The sequence below is a fragment of the Syngnathus acus genome, chromosome 23, assembly GCF_901709675.1.
Source record: "Syngnathus acus chromosome 23, fSynAcu1.2, whole genome shotgun sequence".
In the NCBI taxonomy this organism is placed as follows: Eukaryota; Metazoa; Chordata; class Actinopteri; order Syngnathiformes; family Syngnathidae; genus Syngnathus; species Syngnathus acus.
Window position 1 is genome coordinate 6626386 of NC_051107.1, and position 21137 is coordinate 6647522.

General features: G+C 56.3%; 4 protein-coding genes across 28 annotated transcripts in view; 2 read left to right on the forward strand and 2 right to left on the reverse strand.

The window, feature by feature from the left end:
• Positions 1–21137, reverse strand: part of LOC119116923 (protein NLRC5-like) — a 138789-nt gene that overhangs the window by 92999 nt on the left and 24653 nt on the right. The gene's annotated exons all lie outside the window — the stretch shown is intronic.
• On the reverse strand, positions 181–1218 carry tmem243b (transmembrane protein 243, mitochondrial b). The gene is made up of 4 exons (XM_037242854.1): positions 1015–1218; positions 844–894; positions 640–744; positions 181–548 (listed from the first exon to the last, which is right to left on the reverse strand). The coding sequence occupies exons 1-4, from the start codon at positions 1090–1092 to the stop codon at positions 429–431; spliced, it is 354 nt and encodes a 117-aa protein (XP_037098749.1). The 5' UTR covers positions 1093–1218; the 3' UTR covers positions 181–428.
• On the forward strand, positions 2976–5741 carry LOC119116961 (coiled-coil domain-containing protein 136-like). 2 transcript variants are annotated; one of them, XM_037242823.1, is made up of 10 exons: positions 3097–3216; positions 3532–3646; positions 3773–3949; positions 4020–4094; positions 4161–4436; positions 4515–4641; positions 4739–4856; positions 4938–5072; positions 5335–5446; positions 5624–5741. In XM_037242823.1, the coding sequence occupies exons 2-9, from the start codon at positions 3595–3597 to the stop codon at positions 5431–5433; spliced, it is 1059 nt and encodes a 352-aa protein (XP_037098718.1). In that variant the 5' UTR covers positions 3097–3216; positions 3532–3594; the 3' UTR covers positions 5434–5446; positions 5624–5741. The 2 variants fall into 2 exon arrangements, with proteins under 2 accessions (XP_037098719.1, XP_037098718.1); XM_037242824.1 differs by lacking the exon at positions 5335–5446 and having other exon boundaries at positions 2976–3216.
• Positions 6329–20979, forward strand: LOC119116922 (filamin-C-like). Of its 8 annotated transcripts, XM_037242693.1 has the most exons (48): positions 6331–6799; positions 7877–8125; positions 8212–8309; positions 8380–8530; positions 8684–8802; positions 8871–8948; positions 9165–9327; positions 9402–9602; positions 9734–9865; positions 10286–10423; positions 10502–10628; positions 10704–10840; positions 10927–11120; positions 11188–11301; positions 11396–11539; positions 11633–11756; positions 11840–12000; positions 12072–12162; positions 12250–12410; positions 12494–12611; positions 12687–12949; positions 13026–13623; positions 13706–13879; positions 13950–14112; positions 14179–14339; positions 14398–14565; positions 14630–14753; positions 14829–14985; positions 15099–15215; positions 15724–15913; positions 15989–16012; positions 16168–16415; positions 16572–16674; positions 16733–16873; positions 16955–17083; positions 17183–17356; positions 17420–17581; positions 17649–17852; positions 17915–18067; positions 18141–18263; positions 18328–18567; positions 18657–19058; positions 19131–19246; positions 19353–19485; positions 19555–19731; positions 19791–20009; positions 20074–20280; positions 20568–20979. In XM_037242693.1, exons 1-48 carry the CDS (start codon positions 6436–6438, stop codon positions 20753–20755), a joined length of 8322 nt encoding a protein of 2773 aa, XP_037098588.1. In that variant the 5' UTR covers positions 6331–6435; the 3' UTR covers positions 20756–20979. The 8 variants fall into 8 exon arrangements, with proteins under 8 accessions (XP_037098585.1, XP_037098587.1, XP_037098588.1 ...); XM_037242692.1 differs by having other exon boundaries at positions 6330–6799; positions 17183–17581; XM_037242698.1 differs by lacking the exon at positions 15099–15215.

Sequence of the window (21137 nt, forward strand, 5' to 3'; positions counted from 1 at the left end):
CTCAACACGACTGGCGTGCAAACTAGTTTGTGGCCTCTCTGCATACTAGCGTACTGATAGTGAGGCAAAACTACAAATTGGCATTTTGGCGCAACTTGAGAGGTCCGCAGTCACGGTACCAGTGTGCTACATCGCCTTCAATTTGATGGCAAGCAAAAAATGCTGAGCCAGCTTTGTTGCCACGGTTACAATAATCCGTGAAAAAGAAAGCCGTGGCGTTAAAGGGCCGACTGACCGGAATGTTGTGCACACGTGTGCGAGACCTTCATAAAACACAAAGTGACGTGAGGACCACGTTTTGAGTGGAGCTTTCCTTGCGTGTTGTGCGGCGTGTAAACGCGTCCATTCTCCACCATCGGGGGGGAGGAGGGAGAGGGGGTCCGTTCCGTCCCGTCCCGTCCCGTCCCATCCCATCCAGCTGCCGGCTCTCACCTCACGTCGTGGAAGTAGAGGTTGGCACAAAGACACAGCAACACAATGGACGCCAGCTTGTAGTAGATCAGGTTGCGGAATTTGGGCTCCAGGTCGCCTTGGCGGTACCAGAAGATCTGGGAGGGAAATGTGAGCACTCGTTTTCTTTTTGCTTGCTCGTTTCTTTGAATCACAATCACGACTTGTTGTTTTGTTTGTTTTTAGTACCAGCAAAATGGTGGATCCGCAGGCAAGCAGGATGCAAACGGCAAAGAAAACGTTGAGCGGCCGCGGAGGCAACGACGGGAAAACAAAAGAGCTGACGACGGTCACCTGCAAGGTAAAAACGTTAGCCCGCCGCCATTTCTCCCGACACGCTTTCGAGTACAATGCAAAGCGAGGTGAGGTGGACGGACGGACGCACGCACGTACCAGCACAACCAGGGACGTAAATCCTCCCACTGCCAAGTTGATGATGCGATCCTGGGACACACACAAAAACACTCAACGCGTTTGTTTCGGCACGCTTGCTTTGAAGACAGCGAATGCTCAGGGAAGCTCCGCCCCCATCCTTGCAAAGTCACGTCATGAGCGTCATCCTACCCGTGCTGACGTCTCCCCAAACAGAGGTCTGTTGTCCAGGCCGCTGGTGCCGTACGTCCTGCCGCTAAACTCGTCCATGGCTCGCTCAGCGGCGCCACCAGCTGGACACACCGGCCCAGTGCCGCATGCTCACCCCGGCGACCTAGCGTCCCGCCATGTGGAGAAGCCGGCGGGACTTTTGGGAGGGCTTCGTGGCACGTTTTCCTGTCAAACGCAAAGCAAACTTTTCTTTCCTTTTAATCTCGTCAAACGCTAAACTCACAAAGTAGTCGCAGCGCGAACCTTGTTCTTTCTTATTCCAAAATCAAACCAATCTTTTGTACGGCTCTTAACAATTTTGTGGGGAAACGTGATTCGAGCGCTCCACTTCCCCTTTTTGTCATGTGCCGAAGCCGCGGAAAGCGGATGTTGAAAGTGCGCCAAATCTGGACTGTGAACGACGCAAACGCTCGTCGCCGCCGGTCACAAGTTTGCAGGAACGGGATCGAAAGGGCGCCAAAACAAGAGCGCCATTATGAAAAGAACAGCTTAAGGGCCGGCCCGTAAGCCGCAAAGCGCATTCCTCCTCCGACTTGTGATGCTCAAAACGGCGAGTCTGGGCTCACTCAGCTGCCTTCACAAAGTCAAACAAGCATCGCAAGCATACGGATGCAGCATATTGCAAACAATCGCCATTGGCCCATTTCCATGGAAAAGTCCGCCATGGGCGTACGTCGATCAATAGCCTTCGTTGGCGAGCGCCCGCGGTTCCTACTTTGCAACCGTTGTTGTTGCAGAGAATGAACGTCATCTTGTGATTGGCTGGTGACCACTCCATTGTTTTGACTATCCTGCATGTGCAGTCTCAGATCGGCAACCAGTCCAGTTGGTCTCCAAGTGGCCTGACATTGACTGACGGACGACCAGTCCAGGTTGTGACAGCACTGGACTGTCAGCCAGCCAGCCAATCAGACTCCGACAGTTGGTGGGGGGTTAGGGTTAGTGCGTGCGTGCTATGATTTGCGGCCATCTAACCTTTGACTTGATGGGGCGATTGGTGTGAGCGAAGCGGAAGCGGGCGCCCGAAGCGATGCCAAGTAAACACACCGCAAGTGTCAAAAAACAACAACCAACAGCTGTTATCTTCCCGTGCTAACGTGAGCTTTAGCAGGCTAATTCCGGCGCACGTTCACTTGCTATCGCGGCTAAGCTAACAATTGCCGGCCGGTCATCGCGTGTGCTCCGAAATCGTCTGATTTTTGCTCGAAAAAGCCCAAGCGTGTCACACGCTGGCGGACAGATGAGAAGACTTGCCTTGCCAGCTGAGCGTCACCTCGGATAGAAGTGAAACTTTACACACACACTCTCGCTCGCTCGCTCGCTCTCTGACACAAACACACACACGTACACGAACACGCACAGACTGACGGGATCGATGAGGAATTAAAGGGCACGGGCCGGAGTAAAACACGTTAAAGGGGAGTGGCCGCGCGAGTCAGCCGAGATGCCCTCCAGGACACGCTAAAACGAACACATTCTTTTCTCAATCCTGCTACTCATGATCGCAAATACTTTTTTTTGCCCCCGTTTGAGAACATTTCTGTATCTACTTGACCAGAATGATAGCTAGCAAAAATTCTCCAACGTAAGCATTGATTTACTTGAACTCGAGCATCATTTGTGTTTTGTTCTGAAGGATCGCATCGTCGACCCATTTGTAGTAAGCATTTACGCCACAAGGCGGAGGTAGTGACAAGGGAGTGAGAAAAGTCTGAGAATAATCATGCTGGCGGGACGTATAGCGTTGACATGAACTTAAAACAAAGAAAATGTCGATATGCACAAGTTTTTTTGGTTTGTTTCTATTCATTGAGTGAAATGGACCAAAAATGTACGCTGCGAATGTAATTCGTTTGTTCGGTATGTCCAGCCGTTTCCCCCAGGTGACGTCTTCGCATACGTAGTAAATAGGCGACAGCGATGACGCGCCCGAGTAGAGTTCCGTGACCTAGAAACAATGAGTCATTCACATGTTTTTATACAGTATCATGTGAGTACAAAAGTAGTTCAATCTTTAGCTTTGATCATATTACTCTGGTTGAGTTGTCGGCAAAGAGTTAATGATGACGTCAGGGAGGTCGATGGTGTGACGTCTCGTCGGCGTCACCTCGATGATGATGATGATGACGATGATGAAGAGGAGCTGCAGCACCGAGTCAGCAGGTAAAATCATTCATCGTCACGTCATGCTAACATCATATTCACATCATATGCTAATAGATGACGAGCATGTTAAAGGTCGTTCACATCTCCATGGCAACCAGCACATCAACAGCGCACGTCGGAGAACAACTCGTTGACGTCACTGCTGATGTGAACTTGAGCACACGAGTACATTTTCTGTAGTAGTTGTCCTCATCCCTGTTGACTATGCGTCAGAATGCCTGAAAGGCAGGCAGGCAGGCAGGCCAATGTCAAATCATGGAATGGTCGTCAGCATTCATCACTGCAAATAAACATGTACTTGATGACGGCTAGGCCCATGATGCGGATGAAGTCTTCAGGATAGCAACCTGTCCGTGGCTTGAGGACCCTTCAAACATGGACGGACTGCGGCTACCCCCCCTCATCGAGGAGGTCCTGGACTCTTGCGGTCAGTGGGAACAAATTGCACACAAAAACAAATCAGTTGTGTGCGTGTGTGAGATCATTTCACTCATGTTTATGAGAGCGGTCCGTCCTTTCATTTCAAAATGTCTTTCGACTCAACGTTTCCCAGGCCAGCTGAAGGACGACATGTGCGAGAAGACAGAAGATGAGTTTGGCGAGGAGAACGAGGACGATGAAGAGATGGGCGTGGACGAGCTCCGCATTCGGATGGTGGAGCTGCTCGTGGAGCTGGAGGAGACGCGGCGAGACTCGCAAAGACACCGGGAGAACTTTCTGGATATGCGCAGTGAGAGGCTTCAATGTGGCCGGTTGGTATTCAGATTTCTTCCTGATGTTCTTGTCGATGTTTTTGTCAGCCATGTTGGAGGATGAGCGACTGGCTCGGGCCCACCAGGCGGAAACGTTCAGCAGACAAATGGAAGCTCTCAAAGGTACCAAATGAAAAAAGCACTTTTGTTGGTTTGGGTTGCCGTAACCTTGGTCCTGACCGCTCGCAGTGGAGCTGGCGGGCGTCCGGCAGGAGCTTGCGATAGCGCGGCAGGAGAAGCAGAGCGAGCTGGAGGAGGCCCAGGAGGAGCTGTGCCGGGCCGAGGAGGCGGCACTGGCGCTGCAGGAAGCCGGCGAGGAGGCGGCGGCCGAGCGGGAGAACGACATCGCTTGCCTCCAAGAGGAGCTGTGTCGCATCCGGGCCCAGCTGCAGCGCGACGCGGCAGGCCGGCACGAGGCGGAGGTCGCCGCCCTCGGGACGGAGAGCGACGGCGAGGATTGCTCCGGTAACGGACAGCGCTGACCCATCAGGAGCCCCGTGGTAGATTATTGGTGTTGATGGCAAGAATGATTGTCACCTGAAGGTGGAGACGCAGCGTGCCTGGAGGAGGAGTTTGCCTCTCTGAGCCGCCGGCGTCTTCTGCTAAGTAACGCCAACCGAGAGCTGAGCTGCAAAGTGAAACAAGAAGAGCAAGAGCAGCCGGCCTGGGTGTGAGCACCCCGCTGGAAAAGCACGCAGCGCTTGGCAACTGCCAATCGCAACCAAAGCTCTTTTTTTTTTTTTCTTCTTCTTTCTTTTTCGTGCCAGGACGCAGTACGACACCTACGTCAGTGTGTGCCGCCCCCCTGCCAGTCTTCCAGACGTCCAAGAACTTGAGGTGCAGGTGCGGCGAGCCCAGGACGCCGGGCTCCGGGCGCAGAGCGAGGTAGCGTCCGTCATCACAACGCCAGGCGAGCGGAGCCGCTCCTAATTGACGCGCCTTTGCGTGTCGGTCCGTTTGCTTCAGTGCGAGCGCGCGAAGCGTTCGCTCGGCTCGCTGCAGCGTCTCCATGACGAGAGCCGGCACGAGCGCGCCGCCCTGGAGGAAGAGCTGCGTCACTGCAAGGCGGAACTGCGGCGGCTGCAGGGCGAGAGGGCGCAGGTGAGGAGGGCTTGCTTGTTCGGGAAGCGACACGCAAACTTGAAATGAACTCATGAAACCCAATTTTCTTTTTTTTTTTTTAATTAAACAAATGAAGGAAAAACTAGTAAAAGACATAAGGTCGCGCAAAAAAACGACCTCCTTCTCCCGTGCGATGTCGCCACCTCCTCACCACCTGTCACCTGATTGGCCCTCGCCTCCCTCCTCTCGACGTGTCACACACGGCCGCCTCCTTGCTTCATTCCTTGTGTGTCGTTCTCAGCGTCGCCGCGCCGAGCCCCCCCTCGCGTCGGCCCCCCTGCTAGGCGTCATTGTCATAGTGGCCTTGATGTGGTGCTGGTGGGAGGAGCTGGCGTCCTAGAAAACGGGAGCAGGTACGGCCTGAGAACTGGCTTGCTTGCTTGCTTGCTTGCTTGGTTTGTTGTATTTGGGATCCCCATTAGCTCTGGCAATGCCAGCGCTACTCTTCCTGGGGTCGTACGCGTCACTTCCTGCCGTTGCCCGTAAAAGGCCGTCCCCGCCGACGATGTTCTCTCCTTGCTGACTTTCAGGATGATGCGGGAGGTTGGAACCTTGTGCCGCTAGTGGTGGCGGTGGCAGCCATCTTGGTTGCGGTGGTCCCCAGTTTGAATCGAGCTTGACGGGAAGTGACATCACGGCCGAAAAAAAGCAGACCAAACTAGAATTAAGCTGCAGTGACAACAAGGTAGCCTTAATGTTAATGTCGCATGTTTCTTCACATGGCGGTCACTCACCATTGTTTAGCGCTAGCCCGCTTTTGCTCACTGCCTGCCTGACGCAACGTGAAGCTAATAAATAGCCCCTGCTTCTCTCGTGTAAGAAGCTAATAAATATACAACACTGATCACACTCATGCGTCCATTTTCTAGTTTCTACCCTTAGTAGGGTTGAGGTGGGTGACTTACTTTGGATGTAGCTCAGCTGAATTTGGATGAGGAGCCACCGGGGTTGAGCCTGGAGTGGTCGCCACTTTCTGACAGACAACAGATCGGTCTTCGGAAAGGCACCGATGGATGTCTACAAAGTGTAAGAAAATGTCAGCCGATGACATCGCAACTCCCAGAGCGTCCCCCCCCTGAGCATGACCTCTAAAAATAGAAGGGGGCCAGTACCACCCACCCCCCCCCCACCGGGTTCCCCCCCACCCCCGTCCAATGGGCTGGCGGCTGGCTATCAGGCTGCGCGTTATTATGGTCAGACAGAAACATTCCAGGGAGTCCTGCACACGGAGGCACACGCTCGCTCGCTCGCTCCCTCCCTCCCTCCACGGCGGAAGCTCGCCCCGTGCCACTTTAGAGCTGATTTGGCGCGCACGTCGGGGCGGCCGACCGCCGGCACCACCATGATGCCACAGCGGCACCTCCGCAATTTGGCGCCGGACGAGGAAGCGGAAGACGAGGGGGAAGCCGAGGAGATGCCGGCCACGGAGAAGGACCTGGCCGAAGACGCTCCCTGGAAGAAGATCCAGCAGAACACGTTCACCAGGTGGTGCAACGAGCATCTCAAGTGCGTCCACAAGCGCATGTTGGACCTGCAGAAGGACCTGGCGGATGGCCTGAAGCTCATTGCGCTACTGGAGGTCCTGAGCCAAAAGAACATGTACCGCAAGTACCACGCCAGGCCCAATTTCCGCCAGATGAAGCTGGAGAACGTGTCGGTAGCGCTGGAGTTCCTGGAGCGACAACACATCCGCCTGGTGTCCATCGGTGAGTGAACGTGCGTGCCGTGCCGTCAAGGAGGGCTGACGCTATTGATTGACAGCGTGTTACAAAATGTATTTCCAAACCTAAGCTGACTCCCTAACACGGCCTCGCGGAGGAGGGGCCTCTGTTTTTTGGGGGCGTCCTGATTGACACAGCGACAGCTGAGTTCTGCCGTCCGTCCAACCCAAAATAGAAGCACGCCAGCCACTCTTTTAAGCTTTACGATAGATAGCATGTGCCACAACGATCACAATATCGTTTTCTTTCTCTCACACACGCACACACACACACACTCCCAGTCAAAAGCTTGGATGGAAAGTCATTTGAGCATTGAGTTCCTATCCTTGAGATCCATCCTAAGGTCCAAATCGTGACACTCGTTAATTAGCGGATTTTTCAAAGGTCTGGGCAACCACACGGCCGACGGCGTCTTCACTTGTCCTTTTGAAACAACTGCAAACACAACACACGTGCGGCTATTTGACTGCACTTTAGCCTCAGCTGTGGTTTTATAGCCGACAGGTGGCTGTCTAATAATATGAATAAATGAATAGTTTAATGACCCAATGATGCCAGGACCGTGAGTCACGCTATTCTGTGCTCACGCCACTGACCTTTGAACTGTGAAGTTATGCTCCACTACTTGGGTCACGGGCTGATGGTTCTTCTGAGTCCAAACCGGGTCGGGGCCTCTCTGTGGCAGTGAAGTGATGACTCTGTCCTGCGGGGGTCAGCGGGGTGCCAACAAGCCGAACAAATAGTTTCCCTGTGCGCTCATCTGCCCCACTTCCTGCTCGTGGAACACTTTGCCTCCAACCTCACACATGATCGGCGTGTTTGTCCTGTTGCCGTGGGTAACGAGAGCTCGTGTGGAACAAAGCGCTCTTTTGAGTGGGCCAAGAAGAAGAAGTCTTTAGATTCGCAATGGAGCGGAAAAAAAGTCAACAGGAAGTGAGGCGTTGGAATCCACTCGCTGTCTTGTCAGCAGAAGCACGCCGGCACTTGTTGTTTGCTAACACACACGCGCGCTGGCACTTGTTGTTGACTCTGACACCCCGTTCTTCTAATGACGCTCCCCAGACTCCAAAGCCATCGTGGACGGGAATCTGAAGCTGATCCTAGGTCTGATCTGGACCCTAATCCTGCACTACTCCATCTCCATGCCCATGTGGGAGGATGAGGACGACGAGGACGCCAGGAAGCTGACACCCAAGCAACGTCTTCTGGGCTGGATCCAGAATAAGGTGCCCCAGGTGCCTATCACCAACTTTCACCGCGACTGGAGGGATGGCAAGGCCCTGGGAGCTCTGGTGGACAACTGTGCCCCAGGTAAGACCGTCGGACACTCGTTGTTTACACAGGGACGACAGGGAGTCGATGTTTGCTGCGCCTTCAAAGTATCGGGTGCTCTTTAGGCCTCTGCCCAGACTGGGAAACCTGGGATCCAAGTCAGCCGGTGCAGAACGCCAGAGAGGCCATGCAACAGGCGGACGACTGGTTGGGCGTACCTCAGGTAAGCTTCCATGTTGCCTGCCGTGTGTCTTTTGCTCCATCCACATTTTCCAATTGTGCCTTCCGCACAGGTCATCGCGCCAGAGGAAATCGTGGACCCCGACGTGGACGAGCACTCGGTGATGACCTACCTGTCGCAGTTTCCCAAAGCCAAACTGAAGCCAGGTGCCCCCTTGAGGGCAAAAACTCTGCATCCCAAGAGGGCAAAAGCCTATGGGCCAGGTGGGCAGTACAACAGAACTCAAAAGCGTTTCACAAAGACAGAGCTTTCTCCGACGGCACCCACCGTGAGAAAATCAGGCACTGCGACTCCAAACAGGATGAAAAGTCAAGGAAAATGTCTCTCCTCCCTCCCTCCCTCCCTCCCGGCCACAGGCATCGAACCTCACGGGAACGTGGTTCTCAAACCGGCAGAGTTTCTGGTGGAAACGGTGGAGGCTGGGCTGGGCGAGGTTTTGGTTTACGTGGAGGATTCGGAAGGGCACACAGAGGAGGTGGGCACAGGAGAGCGACCGACTCGATTCAATGGAAATCAGCGTGGACGAACGCGTGTTTCTTTCAGGCCCGAGTGATCCCAAACAACGACAAGAAGCGAACCTACTCAGTCGTCTACTTGCCCAAAGTGGAGGGTCTCCATCAAGTAATTCCACCAGGCATCCAATCCATCCATCCATCCATCCATCCATCCATCCATCCATCCATCCATCCATCCATCCATCCATCCATCCATCCATCCATCCATCCATCCATCCATCCATCCATCCATCCATCCATCCATCCATCCATCCATCCATCCATCCATTCAGTGAGTGAGAGCCATCTAGCTGCTAACTTGCTTCCTTCTATCCCATCCCAGGTAAAGGTTCTGTTTGCGGGCCAGGACATTGACCGGAGCCCCTTCACGGTCCACGTCTCCAAAGCCATGGGGGACCCGAGCCGAGTGCAGGCCCGCGGCCCGGGGCTGCAGCACCTGGGCAACGTGGCCACCAAGCCTACCTACTTTGACATCTACATAGCAGGTCCGTACCTGTTCCCTAGTACCTCTTCCGGTCCGTCCTTGCATATGGTCCCCTTAATGTGTGCCCACCGTTAGGCGCCGGCGCTGGTGACGTGGGCGTGACCGTCGTGGACTCAAATGGTCGCAGGGACACGGTGGAAGTGGTTCTGGAGAACAAAGGCGACAGCATCTTCCGATGCACCTATGTACCCGTTCTGGAGGGAGCGCACAGCCTTTATGTCACTTTTGCCGGACAGCAGATTCCCAGGAGCCCCTTCTCCGTCCTTATTGGCCAAGGTACGCCTTTGAACCCAGAAGACATTCGACTCTTGATCACGTGACTCGGACGGACATATTTGACTTGGACTGGCTGACTGACGCCCCATCGTAAGCCTTGGACGCATGACACTTGCTCCTCCCTTGGTCAGTTCCACGGAGCGTGTCGTCGCCGCCGCCTCCGCCGGTGCCTGCAGGCTCTCCGGTTCAGATTGTACCTCAGTCAGTATGCACCCCCCCGAGGAGAGCCCCACCGCCAACGCCACCAAAACCCAGGCGAACAAGTTAGTAGAGGCAGGGCTCGGGCTCGCGACTAGCGCCCATCTGCGCCCCCTGGACTCGGCTTGCCAGCATGGCTCCGCCCACTTTGCCCTGAGCGCCTTCCTCTTGGCAGACAAGCGTGTTTGCGTGTGGAATGAGGCCTTGCTGCGCTGCATGCCTCTCAGCAACATCTCTGATCTCCTCGCTGGACGTCTGCCGGCTCACGCTGTTTCCTTCCTCTCGATTCTTTGATTGCTTCTCTTGCTCACGACTAACAGCGTTTCGTTGTTCATTTTGTTTTCACTTTTCAATGACTTCACTGGTTCTTTGATCTCAAACACCGTATTTTAGGTCGCACGACCTGACCTGACATGTTTTGGCTTGTACTTCCGCCTTTTGATCTGATCTGACCGCCACCTTCGCTTTCCGAATGCTCCGTGCAGCCTGCAACCCCAACGCCTGCAGGGCGTCTGGCCGCGGTCTGCAGCCCAAAGGTCTGAGGGTGAAGGAAGTTGCTGACTTCAAAGTGGACACCCGAGGCGCTGGAAGCGGCGAGCTCCGAGTAGCGGTGAAAGGACCGAGTGAGAACCTTCACTCCACAGTCACACGTCTCTGAAAGCGACTTGGCTGCCATTAAGCACTGCACTTGCTCACTGCAGAGGGACTGGAGGAGCCAGTGAAGGTGGTGGAGGTGGACGGCGGCCGCTTCGAGTGTAACTACTACCCGATTGCGACAGGAAGTTACAGCGTCACCATCGCTTGGGGGGGTCACAGCATCCCGCGCAGGTGGATCGATCGCCAACGGGTTGCCGACGGCAACGAGTGGACTCTTTTTCAAATTCTATGTGTCGGTGCCTTCAGTCCCTTTGAAGTCTACGTGAGCGAGGAGGCGGGCCCTCAGAAGGTGCGGGCCTGGGGTCCTGGTCTGGAGACGGGTATGGTGGGAAAGAGCGCCGACTTTGTGGTGGAGGCCATCGGGACAGAGGTGGGAACACTAGGTACGTCGTCCTCGTACCTCATCCTGGCCAAGAGGGAGAAGGAAGGCATGGCTGAGCGAGAATGACATTTTCTTGTTGCGCTTCAGGCTTCTCCATCGAGGGTCCGTCTCAAGCCAAGATCGAGTGCGACGACAAAGGGGACGGCTCCTGCGACGTCAGGTACTGGCCCACCGAGCCTGGCGACTACGCCGTCCATGTCATTTGTGACGACGAGGACGTGAAGGACAGCCCCTTCGTAGCGCACGTCCTGCCTGCCGCCGTGGACCTTCACCCAGAAAAGGTGACACCGGCAGCAACTGTTCCGCCAAGGTTTTGGCCGGCTCAACCCACCGTTGACTCTTCCCCAGGTGAGGTGTTACGGGCCGGGCCTGGAACCCGTTGGCTGCATCATCGACAAAGCGGCGGATTTCACCATCGATGTCGGAGGAGCCGGCAGAGGCCAGCTGAGGCTCTACGCTCAGGTGAGGACTTGCTCTGTTTGAACGTTTTTCCTTGGGACTGAACTAGAATTGACTGGACTTGTTGCAAGCACTCCACCATTTCCTGTCCCCGCAGGACGCTGAAGGTTGCCCTATAGACGTTGAGATCAGGGACAATGGCGACGAGAGCTTCTTTTGCGTTTACGTCCCCGCCAAGCCCATCAAGCACACCATCGTCGTAACGTGGGCTGAGGTCAACGTTCCAAACAGTCCCTTCAGGGTACCGTCGTCCGTCGCCTTCTCTCGTCACCAAGAAAGGGAATTGAAAACTTTTGGACCTCCTTCCTGAGCGGACGTATGTGTTTGTGAGCAGGTGAGCATCGGAGAGGGCAGCCATCCGCACAAGGTGAAGGTTTTGGGTCCCGGCGTGGAGAGAAGCGGACTGAAGGCCACCGAGCCCACCTACTTCACCGTGGACTGCGGCGAGGCGGGACAAGGTGAGCTGCCGCCGCCGCCGCCGCCGCCGCTTCATCATCCTTTCTTCCGGGTCTCGGCTGAGCTTGCCGCTCCCTCACACCAGGGGACGTCAGCATCGGCATCAAGTGCGCACCCGGTGCGGTCGGGCCCGCCGAGGCCGGCATCGACTTCGACATCATCAAGAATGACAACGACACGTTCACGGTCAAGTACACGCCGCCGGCCCCGGGCCACTACAGCGTCATGGTGCTGTTTGCCGACCAGGTGAGATGGCCAAAAGGGTAACCCGCAAAGCACCTTAGCCGCTGGAATGACGTCTTTCCTTGTTGAACCAGGAAATTCCAATCAGCCCCTTCAGGATCAAAGTGGATCCTTCTCACGATGCTGCCAAAGTCAAAGCAGAAGGACCCGGACTCAACAAATTGGGTCAGCTAATATGAAGGACACTTGAGCAATGTTGATGTTTTTCTGGAACGCTCGCCCTGACCACTCGGATGCGTTCTTCCGGCGAAGGCGTCGAAGCGGGAAAGCCGACGCACTTCACCATCTACGCCAAAGGAGCCGGCAAAGCTCAGCCCGAGGTCCACTTTGGAGGCGCCGATAAAGTGCCGGACTTTGAGATCATCGACAACCACGACTACTCGTACACGGTCCGCTACACCGCCAACGAGCAGGTGAGTTTGTCGCCGGCCGGCGCTGCGAGCCTACACGTGTCTGTCTGTCTGTCACTCACCTTGTTGTTGTCGTCGTCCTTCAGGGAAGTTTGGCCATCACTGTCCTCCACGGGGGTGACGCCATTCCCAAAAGTCCCTTTCACGTCCAAGTGGCTCCACCTCTGGATCTCAGCAAGGTCCAAGTTCACGGCCTGGAGAACAGTCAGTGAAGCTTTTTGTCGACAAAAGTAGTGCTTTGCCGCCACAGTGTCAAATCAAGGCTTTTGCGTCAATCAGAGGTGGAGGTCGGAAAAGATCAGGAGTTCAGCATCGGTACTTCGGGTGCCGGCGGCCAGGGCCGAGTGGACGTGAAGATCGTTTCGCCGTCTCGCCGACCCGTTCCGTACAAGCTGGAGTCCGGTGCGGGCAACCACATTCATTCGGTCAGCTACACGCCGCCGGAAGAGGGGCTGTACACCGTGGAAATCAGCTACGACGAGAACCCCGTCCCGGGAGGTCCCTTGTCGGTGGAGGGCATCTTAGCCCCCGATCCCTCCAAGGTGAGTTCCTCCTCCTCTTCCTCTTTTCTTTCGCTTCTGCGGGTCACAGCAGGAGCCTTCTTTGCTGCTGTGGCAGGTGCGAGCCTACGGTCCAGGTCTGGAGGGAGGCGCGGTGGGCAAAGCGGCCCCCTTTGCCATCGATACAAAGGGAGCGGGCAGCGGCGGTTTAGGCCTGACGGTGGAGGGTCCCTGCGAGGCCAAGATCGAATGCCAGGACAACGGCGACGGCTCCTGCTCCGTGTCCTACTTGCCCACCGAGCCGGGCGAGTACAACATCAACATCCTGTTTGCCGAGCAGCACGTCCCGGGCTCCCCCTTCAAGGCCGCCGTCCGCTCGGCCTTCCATCCGAGCAAGGTGACGGCCCGCGGGCCCGGTTTGGAGCGGGGGAAAGCCCACCAGGCCGGCTCCTTCCTGGTGGACTGCTCCCAAGCCGGAGAGGCGGAGCTCACCGTCGAGATCGTTTCCGAGAAGGGCTCCAAAGCTGAAGTTCACGTGGAGAACAACCAGGACGGAACCTACTCCATCACCTACATCCCGCAGTCTCACGGTGTGCACACCCTCACCATCAAGTACGGAGGACACCTGGTGCCAAAGTTTCCCGCACGTCTGCAGGTGGACGCGGCCCTTGACCTCAGTGGCGTCAAGGTTTACGGACCCGGCGTGGAAGCCAGGGGTGAGGGAGTGCAAATTCTCGCCGAAGGACTGACTTTTGAAGTGGACCTTTCTTCTCTTCTTGTCCCTCTTCTCCCGACTAGGAGTCCTGAGAGAAGTCACCACACACTTCACGGTGGATGTCCGAAGTATATACCAGAGCGCCGGCGGCCATGTCAAAGCATACATTTCGAATCCGTCGGGCGCCACCACAGACGCCTACGTGACGGACAAGGCCGATGGCACGTACCGCGTGGACTACACGCCTTTCGAGGATGGTCAGTGACAAATTCTCCTGCTCATTGGACTCCTGAAGTTATTCCGAATCGAACGCAAATGTCTCGGCAGGTTTGCACGTCATCGAGGTGATGTTGGACGACGATCCCCTCCCCAATAGTCCGTTCAGGGTGTCCGCGAGCGAGGGTTGCGATCCCAGTCGAGTCCGAGCCTACGGGCCGGGCCTGGAAGAGGCTCTGGTGAACAATCGCAACCCATTTACTGTCGAGACCAGGTAACCCAACTCCGAGGTTTCGCAAACTATTATGTCCAACTCGTATGTTTCCGTCTTCTTCTTCAGGGGTGCCGGCACCGGGGGTCTCGGCCTGGCCATCGAGGGTCCGTCGGAGGCCAAGATGTCCTGCAAGGACAACAAAGATGGCAGCTGTAGCGTGGAGTACATTCCCTTCACTTGTGGAGACTATGACGTCAACATCACCTTTGGGGGGCTTCCCGTTCCAGGTGCCGTCAGACCGCCCGCTTCTTTGAAGAGAACTGAACTCACCGCGCCTCATTTCAGGAAGTCCATTTCGAGTCCCGGCGCGAGAGGTGGTGGATCCCACCAAAGTGCGCTGTTCCGGACCCGGGCTTGGAAGCGCCGTCCGTGCTCATGTCTTTCAAACCTTTACTGTTGACAGCAGCAAGGCCGGCGCAGCCCCCTTGGAGGTCCAGATCTTTGGGCCGACAGGTGATGAATGTGGGGGGGTGGTTTTGGTCAACATGTCTTGAAGATGAGCTGGTGGCTCGTACAGGTGCCACTGAGCCCGTCAGCGTTTTGGACAACGGTGACGGGACGCGCACGGTCAATTACACCCCCAGCAGCGATGGTGCGTACACTATCTGCATCAAATACGCCCAGCAGGAGGTTCCTCAAAGGTGAGGAACGCTCACATCGGTCACCACTTGATCCTCTCTTGCATGATTGCGATTGTGGCAACGTTTCCCCTTCAGTCCATTCAAGATCAAGACCCTGCCGGCTCACGATGCCAGCAAGGTCCGTGCCAGCGGTCCCGGTCTGAATTCATCAGGCGTTCCCGCCAGTCTCCCAGTGGAGTTCACCATCGACGCCAGAGATGCCGGGGAGGGACTGCTGACGGTTCAGATCCTGGTGCGTGTCACAAAGCGCACCGCCGAGGCAGCCAGCGAGCTTCGGCCGGCCGAGCATTTGCACGCAAACAATGACCCTGTCCGTGTGACCTCCTGTGCCGCCGCCGGCTGCAGGGTCCTGACGGCTGCGAGCACCAGGCTGCCGTCTTTGTGCAGGACTGGCACACGCATGTCTGGGAATCTCTTATAGCCAAGAGAACCATCCCGTTCTCCATTTTTAAGAGAGCCTGTGTAAGGCCGACAGCACACGCCTTCCCTTTGCCTTCCCTTCCCTTCCCTTCCCTTCCCTTCCCTTCCCTTCCCTTCCCTTCCCTTCCCTTCCCTTCCCTTCCCTTCCCTTCCCTTCCCTTCCCTTCCGCCGTCCACTTCCACCTTGCATCATCTCATCCTGTCTGCCTCGTTCATGAAGCAAATTGTATGACGCGTTCCCGGGATCATCAGCTAACGTTCTCCATTTGTCTTCAACTTAACGTAATCTTCTTCACCTTGCTGCCACCACTGGTCTCAAACGGGAGTGCTGAGATCTGCTCATTTCAGAAGGATGCTTGACTTTAGGAGCAAAGCAAAGTGGCCTTCTTCCCCCTTTTCGCTGTTCTCCACCTTCTGGTTGCTCTTTTCTTGCTCTTCCCAAGGAAAAGACAAAAGCTTGAATGTTTGGGCAGTTTGCAGACCTGTGGTGGGAAGCGGTGGCTGCGTCCGTCACACTTTGATTTTTCTGACCCCTTGGACGTGTCTTCAGGATCCCGAGGCCAAGCCCAAGAAGGCCAACATCAGGGACAACCGCGACGGGACCTACACGGTGTCCTACGTCCCGGACATGGCGGGCCGCTACACCATCACCATCAAGTACGGCGGCGACGAGATACCGTACTCGCCGTACCGCATCCACGCTGCGCCCAGCGGCGATGCCAGCAAGTGTCTGGTCACAGGTCAGGCGGGCCCTTCTTCCCGGTCCCTGTCCTTTATTCATTTTTGGTCCTAAGAGCCATCTCGTTTTCTTCTAGTGTCAATCGGAGGACACGGACCAGGTGAGCGTTACCTCTTGCGTTTGCTGCGCCCCGCTCGCTTCTCGAGACAGCTAGCGCTAGCTCGACTTGTAATCTGTCCCACGGCCAAACTCGGAACCGGCTTTACTCGTCTTTGATCATTCTGAGCGAAGAGTTGATCTGAGCCCGTGTGCCAGGGTCCGGGGTGGGTCCCACCATCCACATCGGAGAGGAGACGGTGATCACGGTGGATGCGAAGGCTGCCGGGAAAGGCAAGGTCACCTGTAAGGTGTCCACACCGGACGGGGCAGAACTGGACGTGGACGTGGTGGAAAATGCAGACGGCACATTTGACATTTACTACACGGCGCCCCAACCCGGGAAGTACGTCATCACCATCCGCTTTGGAGGAGAGCACATTCCCAACAGTCCCTTCCACGTACTGGTGAGCTCAACATCCTGCGGCAGGCGTGCTCGCTCGCTCGCTCGCTCACTTGCTCGCTCACTCGTTCGCTCGCGGCATGACTGGCCGCTAAAGTGGCTCCATTGTGCTCACCCACACCAACCAGATGTCCACAGTTGTTTGACTCCGCCCCTCCAGGCGACCGACGACCCGACGATCCCCGCCGACGGGACGGAGGCCGCCGCGCTCCGGCCCTTCTGCTTGGTCATTCCCTTCACTGTCCAGACTGGAGAAATCACAGGTGAGCCCGCTTTTAGACTCTCTGGCGAGCGGAACGGCGCTGACGCCATGTCGCGCAGGTGAAGTGCGAATGGCGTCCGGTCGCACGGCCCGCCCGCACATCGCAGACAACAAAGACGGCACCGTCACCGTCAAGTACTCGCCAACTGAGCGGGGCCTGCACGAGATGGACATCAAGTACAACGGCCAGCATATCCCAGGTAGGCCCAGCAGGCCGATCAAGACCGCCCTCAGAAGCAGGCACCTCAATCAGACAAATCCCCGACTCGCCTTTCCTGCAGGAAGTCCGCTTCAGTTCTTCGTGGATGCCATCAATAGCGCTCACGTGACGGCGTACGGCCCCGGCTTGAGCCACGGCGTGGTCCACTCACCGGCGACCTTCACCATCGCCACCAAGGACGCCGGAGAAGGTAAGACGACGGCGGCGGCCAAACGTTTCTTCGACTCCTTTCGGCGACAGACACGAACGAGTATGACGCGGATGAAAAAGTGTTGCGGGACCTCCGCAGGCGGTTTGTCACTGGCAGTGGAAGGACCGTCCAAAGCCGAGATCAGCTGCAAGGACAACAAAGACGGCACCTGCACCGTGTCCTACTTGCCCACGGTGCCCGGCGACTACGTCATCATTGTCAAGTTTGACGAGCAACACATTGCCGGCAGCCCGTTCGGCGCCAAGATCACCGGTAGGCGCGCCTCTTTGGCCCTCCTTTCTCCTGGTTCTGAAGCTGGAGAGTGGCTGTGCCCAGGCGATGACCCTCACGCCACGTCTCAGCTCAACGTCGGCACGGCCACAGACGTCTCCTTGAGGATCATGGAGACGGACCTGGCCAGTCTGACGGCGAGCATTCGAGCACCGTCGGGAAGCCAAGAGGCGTGCCTGCTCAAGAGACTTCCCAACAGACACATCGGTGGGTGCGCTGACAACTTTGACAACCTGCCCGAATGCAAATCAGAGACTTTGCAATCTTTCTGCAGGCATCTCCTTCACGCCAAAGGAAGTCGGCGAGCACGTGGTGAGCGTGAAGAAGGGCGGCACGCACGTGACCAACAGCCCCTTTAAGATCACGGTGGCGCAGTCGGAGATCGGCGATGCCAGCAAGGTGAAAGTGTTGGGGGCGGGGCTGCTGGAGGGCCGCACCTCGGAGGTGGCCCACTTCATCGTCGACACCAGGACTGCCGGTGCGTTGAGATGCGCCCGCTCGGCGCCCGCACTGGCTAAGCGGATGCGTACGTCGCCGCAGGTTACGGCGGTCTCGGTCTGTCCATCGAGGGTCCCAGCAAGGTGGACATCAACTGCAAGGACGTGGAGGACGGCACGTGTCGCGTCACTTACTGTCCCGGCGAGCCTGGCAACTACATCATCAACATCAAGTTTGCCGACCAGCACGTCTCCGGTACGTACGCCTTTGAGCTCGGGAGCCATGGCCTGCTCTGTTTTTGATGAGTCGTGCGCTTCCGCGGCCACAGGAAGTCCCTTCACCGTCAAAGTGTTTGGCGAGGGCAGGATGAAGGAGACCATCACCAGGAAGCGGCAGGCACCCGCCATCGCCACCGTGGGAGGCACATGTGACCTCAACCTGAAGATCCCAGGTCACTTGTGCTCTTTTATTGTTTTGATTTGACACTCTCTCATCCTATCTGGCTGCATCGGCAGGCAACTGGTTCCAGATGGTTTCGGCGCAGGAGCGGGTGACGCGCACCTTCACGCGCAGCAGCCACACCTACACGCGCACCGAACGCACCGAGATCAGCAAGACGCGTGGCGGCGAGACCAAGCGAGAAGTCCGCGTGGAGGAGAGCACGCAGGTCGGAGACCCCTTTCGGGACGTCTTTGGAGACTTCATGGGGCGGGAGAGTCTGAGCGGCTTTGGCGGAAAGTCTCCACCGCACGACGGTACGTGGGGGTCGGTGCCCAGACCACCAGTGATAAAAGAAAACCCCGACGTAGCCTCCGGCGAGTCCTCTGAGCTTTCCCTCCCTCAGGCGAGCACCAGGAGATGGCGGCTCAGGTGACGAGTCCGGGCGGCAAGTGCGAAGATGCCGAGATCATCCGCGGTGAGGACAGCACGTACAGCGTCCGCTTCGTACCGCAGGAGATGGGCGCGCACGTCGTGGACGTCAAATACCGTGGCCAACACGTTCCCGGGAGCCCCTTCCAGTTCACCGTGGGCCCCCTGGGAGAGGGCGGGGCCCACAAGGTGCGGGCGGGCGGCACGGGGCTGGAGCGAGCCGTGGCCGGCATTCCGGCCGAGTTCAGCATCTGGACCAGGGAGGCGGGAGCGGGCGGGCTCTCCATTGCGGTGGAGGGGCCCAGCAAGGCCGAAATTGCCTTTGAGGACCGCAAGGACGGTTCCTGCGGTGTCTCCTACGTGGTCCAGGAGCCAGGTGAGAGCCGCCCGCGTCCTGTCGAGCGCAAAACTTCCCAAGTCGCTCATCTGCTTCTCTCCCGCCCGCCAGGAGACTACGAGGTCTCCATCAAGTTCAACGACGAGCATGTCCCAGACTCCCCCTTCGCGGTCCCCGTGGCCAGCTTGTCAGACGGCGCCCGCCGCCTCACCATCACCAGCCTTCAGGTGGGATGCGGTTCAGCTCAGCCCAACTTTTGCGCCGCTCGGAAGCATCTCGGCCCACATTGTTTGCGAGACGGTCTTTAGCGCGGGGCTGGCGTCCTTCCTCCAGGACTCCGGACTGAAGGTGAACCAAGAAGCCTCGTTTGCAGTGCGGCTGAACGGCGCTCGCGGCGTCATTGACGCCAAAATGAATGCGCCCTCCGGAGCCACGCAGGAATGTTTGATCAGCCAGCTGGACGGCGGTAACAAGTCTGACCGTGCCTTCAGAGTTTTTATCAGATCCCAAAAAATGAGCGTGTGTCTCTCTGCAGATCAGTACGCCATTACCTTCGTACCCAAAGAGAACGGCGTCCACTCCATCGAGGTCCGCTTCGGTGGCAGCCACGTGCCGGGAAGCCCTTTCAAGATTCGCGTGGGGGAGCCCGGTCAGACAGGAGACCCCAGCAAGGTGTCGGCTTCCGGGTCGGGCCTGGAAAGCGGGACCACGGGTGAGTCGACTCGTCGCTTGTCCCACTGGAGTCTGCTTGATGGCGTGCGTGCCTTGTAGGGGTGGCGTCAGAGTTCACGGTGAACACGTCGAACGCCGGCGGTGGAGCTCTGTCTGTGACCATTGACGGACCCTCTAAAGTCCAGATGAGCTGCCAGGAATGTGCAGAAGGCTACCTGGTGTCCTACACCCCCATGGCTCCCGGGAGCTACCTGATCTCCATCAAGTATGCGGGAGCCAAGCACATTGTCGGCAGTCCCTTCAAGGCCAAAGTCTCTGGTAGGCCAGACACCTTCACACCACTTCACTCCAATTGTCCTCATTGTGTCGTTTGCATCCTCAGGCCCGAGCTTATGCGGCGGTCCCGGTCTTCACGAGAGCTCGTCTGTTCTGGTGGAAACCGTCACCAAGTCGTCTGGAATGGCCGGGGCCTTCGCTTCCCTGCCCAAATTCTCCTCAGATGCCAGCAAGGTGGTCTCCAAGGGGGCCGGCCTGTCCAAAGCCTTTGTGGGCCAAAAGAACTCCTTCATGGTGGATTGCAGCAAAGCAGGTGAGTGTCTGGTCCCGATGCTTCCAATTGTATCCTGATGATCCTTTTTGCCTCAATGTTTGAGTGTTCTATATATAGCATATTATTGTCCGAAAACATTTTCATGAGATATGGCAAAAAGGAAGAGGCCTTTTGAAATGAGCCCTGTGGAACTCAAGGGGCTCAAAATCATTGGAGCAGGCTCGGAGTGCACTGGGGGTTGATTTTTGGACTCGAGTAGAGACCGTCTTTTCCATGAGAGTAGCAGAAAAAGACCTAGCGCTTGATGGTCTTTGATGTGTTTGCAGGAAGCAACATGTTAATGGTGGGGGTCCACGGTCCCAGGGCCCCGTGCGAGGAGGTCTACGTGAAGCACGCAGGCCACAGGATGTACAATGTGACGTACACGGTGAAAGAAGCAGGAAACTACATCCTCATGGTCAAGTGGGGCGACGCCCACATCCCCGGGAGTCCCTTTCACGTCACTGTACCATGAAAGTTGCTCTTCTTTAGACAAACAGTTTGCTAGAGTTGTGATAAAACTGTCTTTTTTTTTCTTTTTTTTTTCATCAACTTTTGTTTTCTCCACAAAGGTCTTGACAGACAGACAGGAAGTAACAAAGAAAGTCTTATTGTGGCTTTGTGAACACTATGATCGTTTGATAAATTTCATAAAAATAATAAGTATTGATCATAATAATAAAGGTTTGTACTTGTAAAGTGATTTGGATGCGTGTTGGTTTGAGTTGTGTACTTTTCTTTTTCTCTCCACAAATATAACACAACTTTAAAGTAGGAAAAAGTAATGCAAGGAAAATGTCACTCCCTTGGACAAGATGAAATCATGTAAAAAAAAAAAAAAAAGGCTCATAACTACC

What these genes read in the sequence shown, in the direction of transcription:
- tmem243b (XM_037242854.1), bottom strand. Translation starts at nt 1,092, where the DNA reads ATGGACGAGTTTAGCGGCAGGACGTACGGCACCAGCGGCCTGGACAAC. An exon ending in TTGGGGAGACGTCAGCACGG is followed by an intron (nt 895 to 1,014) that starts GTAGGATGACGC and finishes TGTGTGTCCCAG; the next exon opens with GATCGCATCATCAACTTGGC. An exon ending in TTACGTCCCTGGTTGTGCTG is followed by an intron (nt 745 to 843) that starts GTACGTGCGTGC and finishes TTTACCTTGCAG; the next exon opens with GTGACCGTCGTCAGCTCTTT.
- LOC119116961 (XM_037242823.1), top strand. Translation starts at nt 3,595, where the DNA reads ATGGACGGACTGCGGCTACCCCCCCTCATCGAGGAGGTCCTGGACTCT. An exon ending in GGAGGTCCTGGACTCTTGCG is followed by an intron (nt 3,647 to 3,772) that starts GTCAGTGGGAAC and finishes AACGTTTCCCAG; the next exon opens with GCCAGCTGAAGGACGACATG. An exon ending in GGCTCCGGGCGCAGAGCGAG is followed by an intron (nt 4,857 to 4,937) that starts GTAGCGTCCGTC and finishes CGTTTGCTTCAG; the next exon opens with TGCGAGCGCGCGAAGCGTTC.
- LOC119116922 (XM_037242690.1), top strand. Translation starts at nt 6,436, where the DNA reads ATGATGCCACAGCGGCACCTCCGCAATTTGGCGCCGGACGAGGAAGCG. An exon ending in GCTACACCGCCAACGAGCAG is followed by an intron (nt 12,411 to 12,493) that starts GTGAGTTTGTCG and finishes GTCGTCCTTCAG; the next exon opens with GGAAGTTTGGCCATCACTGT. An exon ending in CTTCAAGGCCAAAGTCTCTG is followed by an intron (nt 20,010 to 20,073) that starts GTAGGCCAGACA and finishes TTGCATCCTCAG; the next exon opens with GCCCGAGCTTATGCGGCGGT.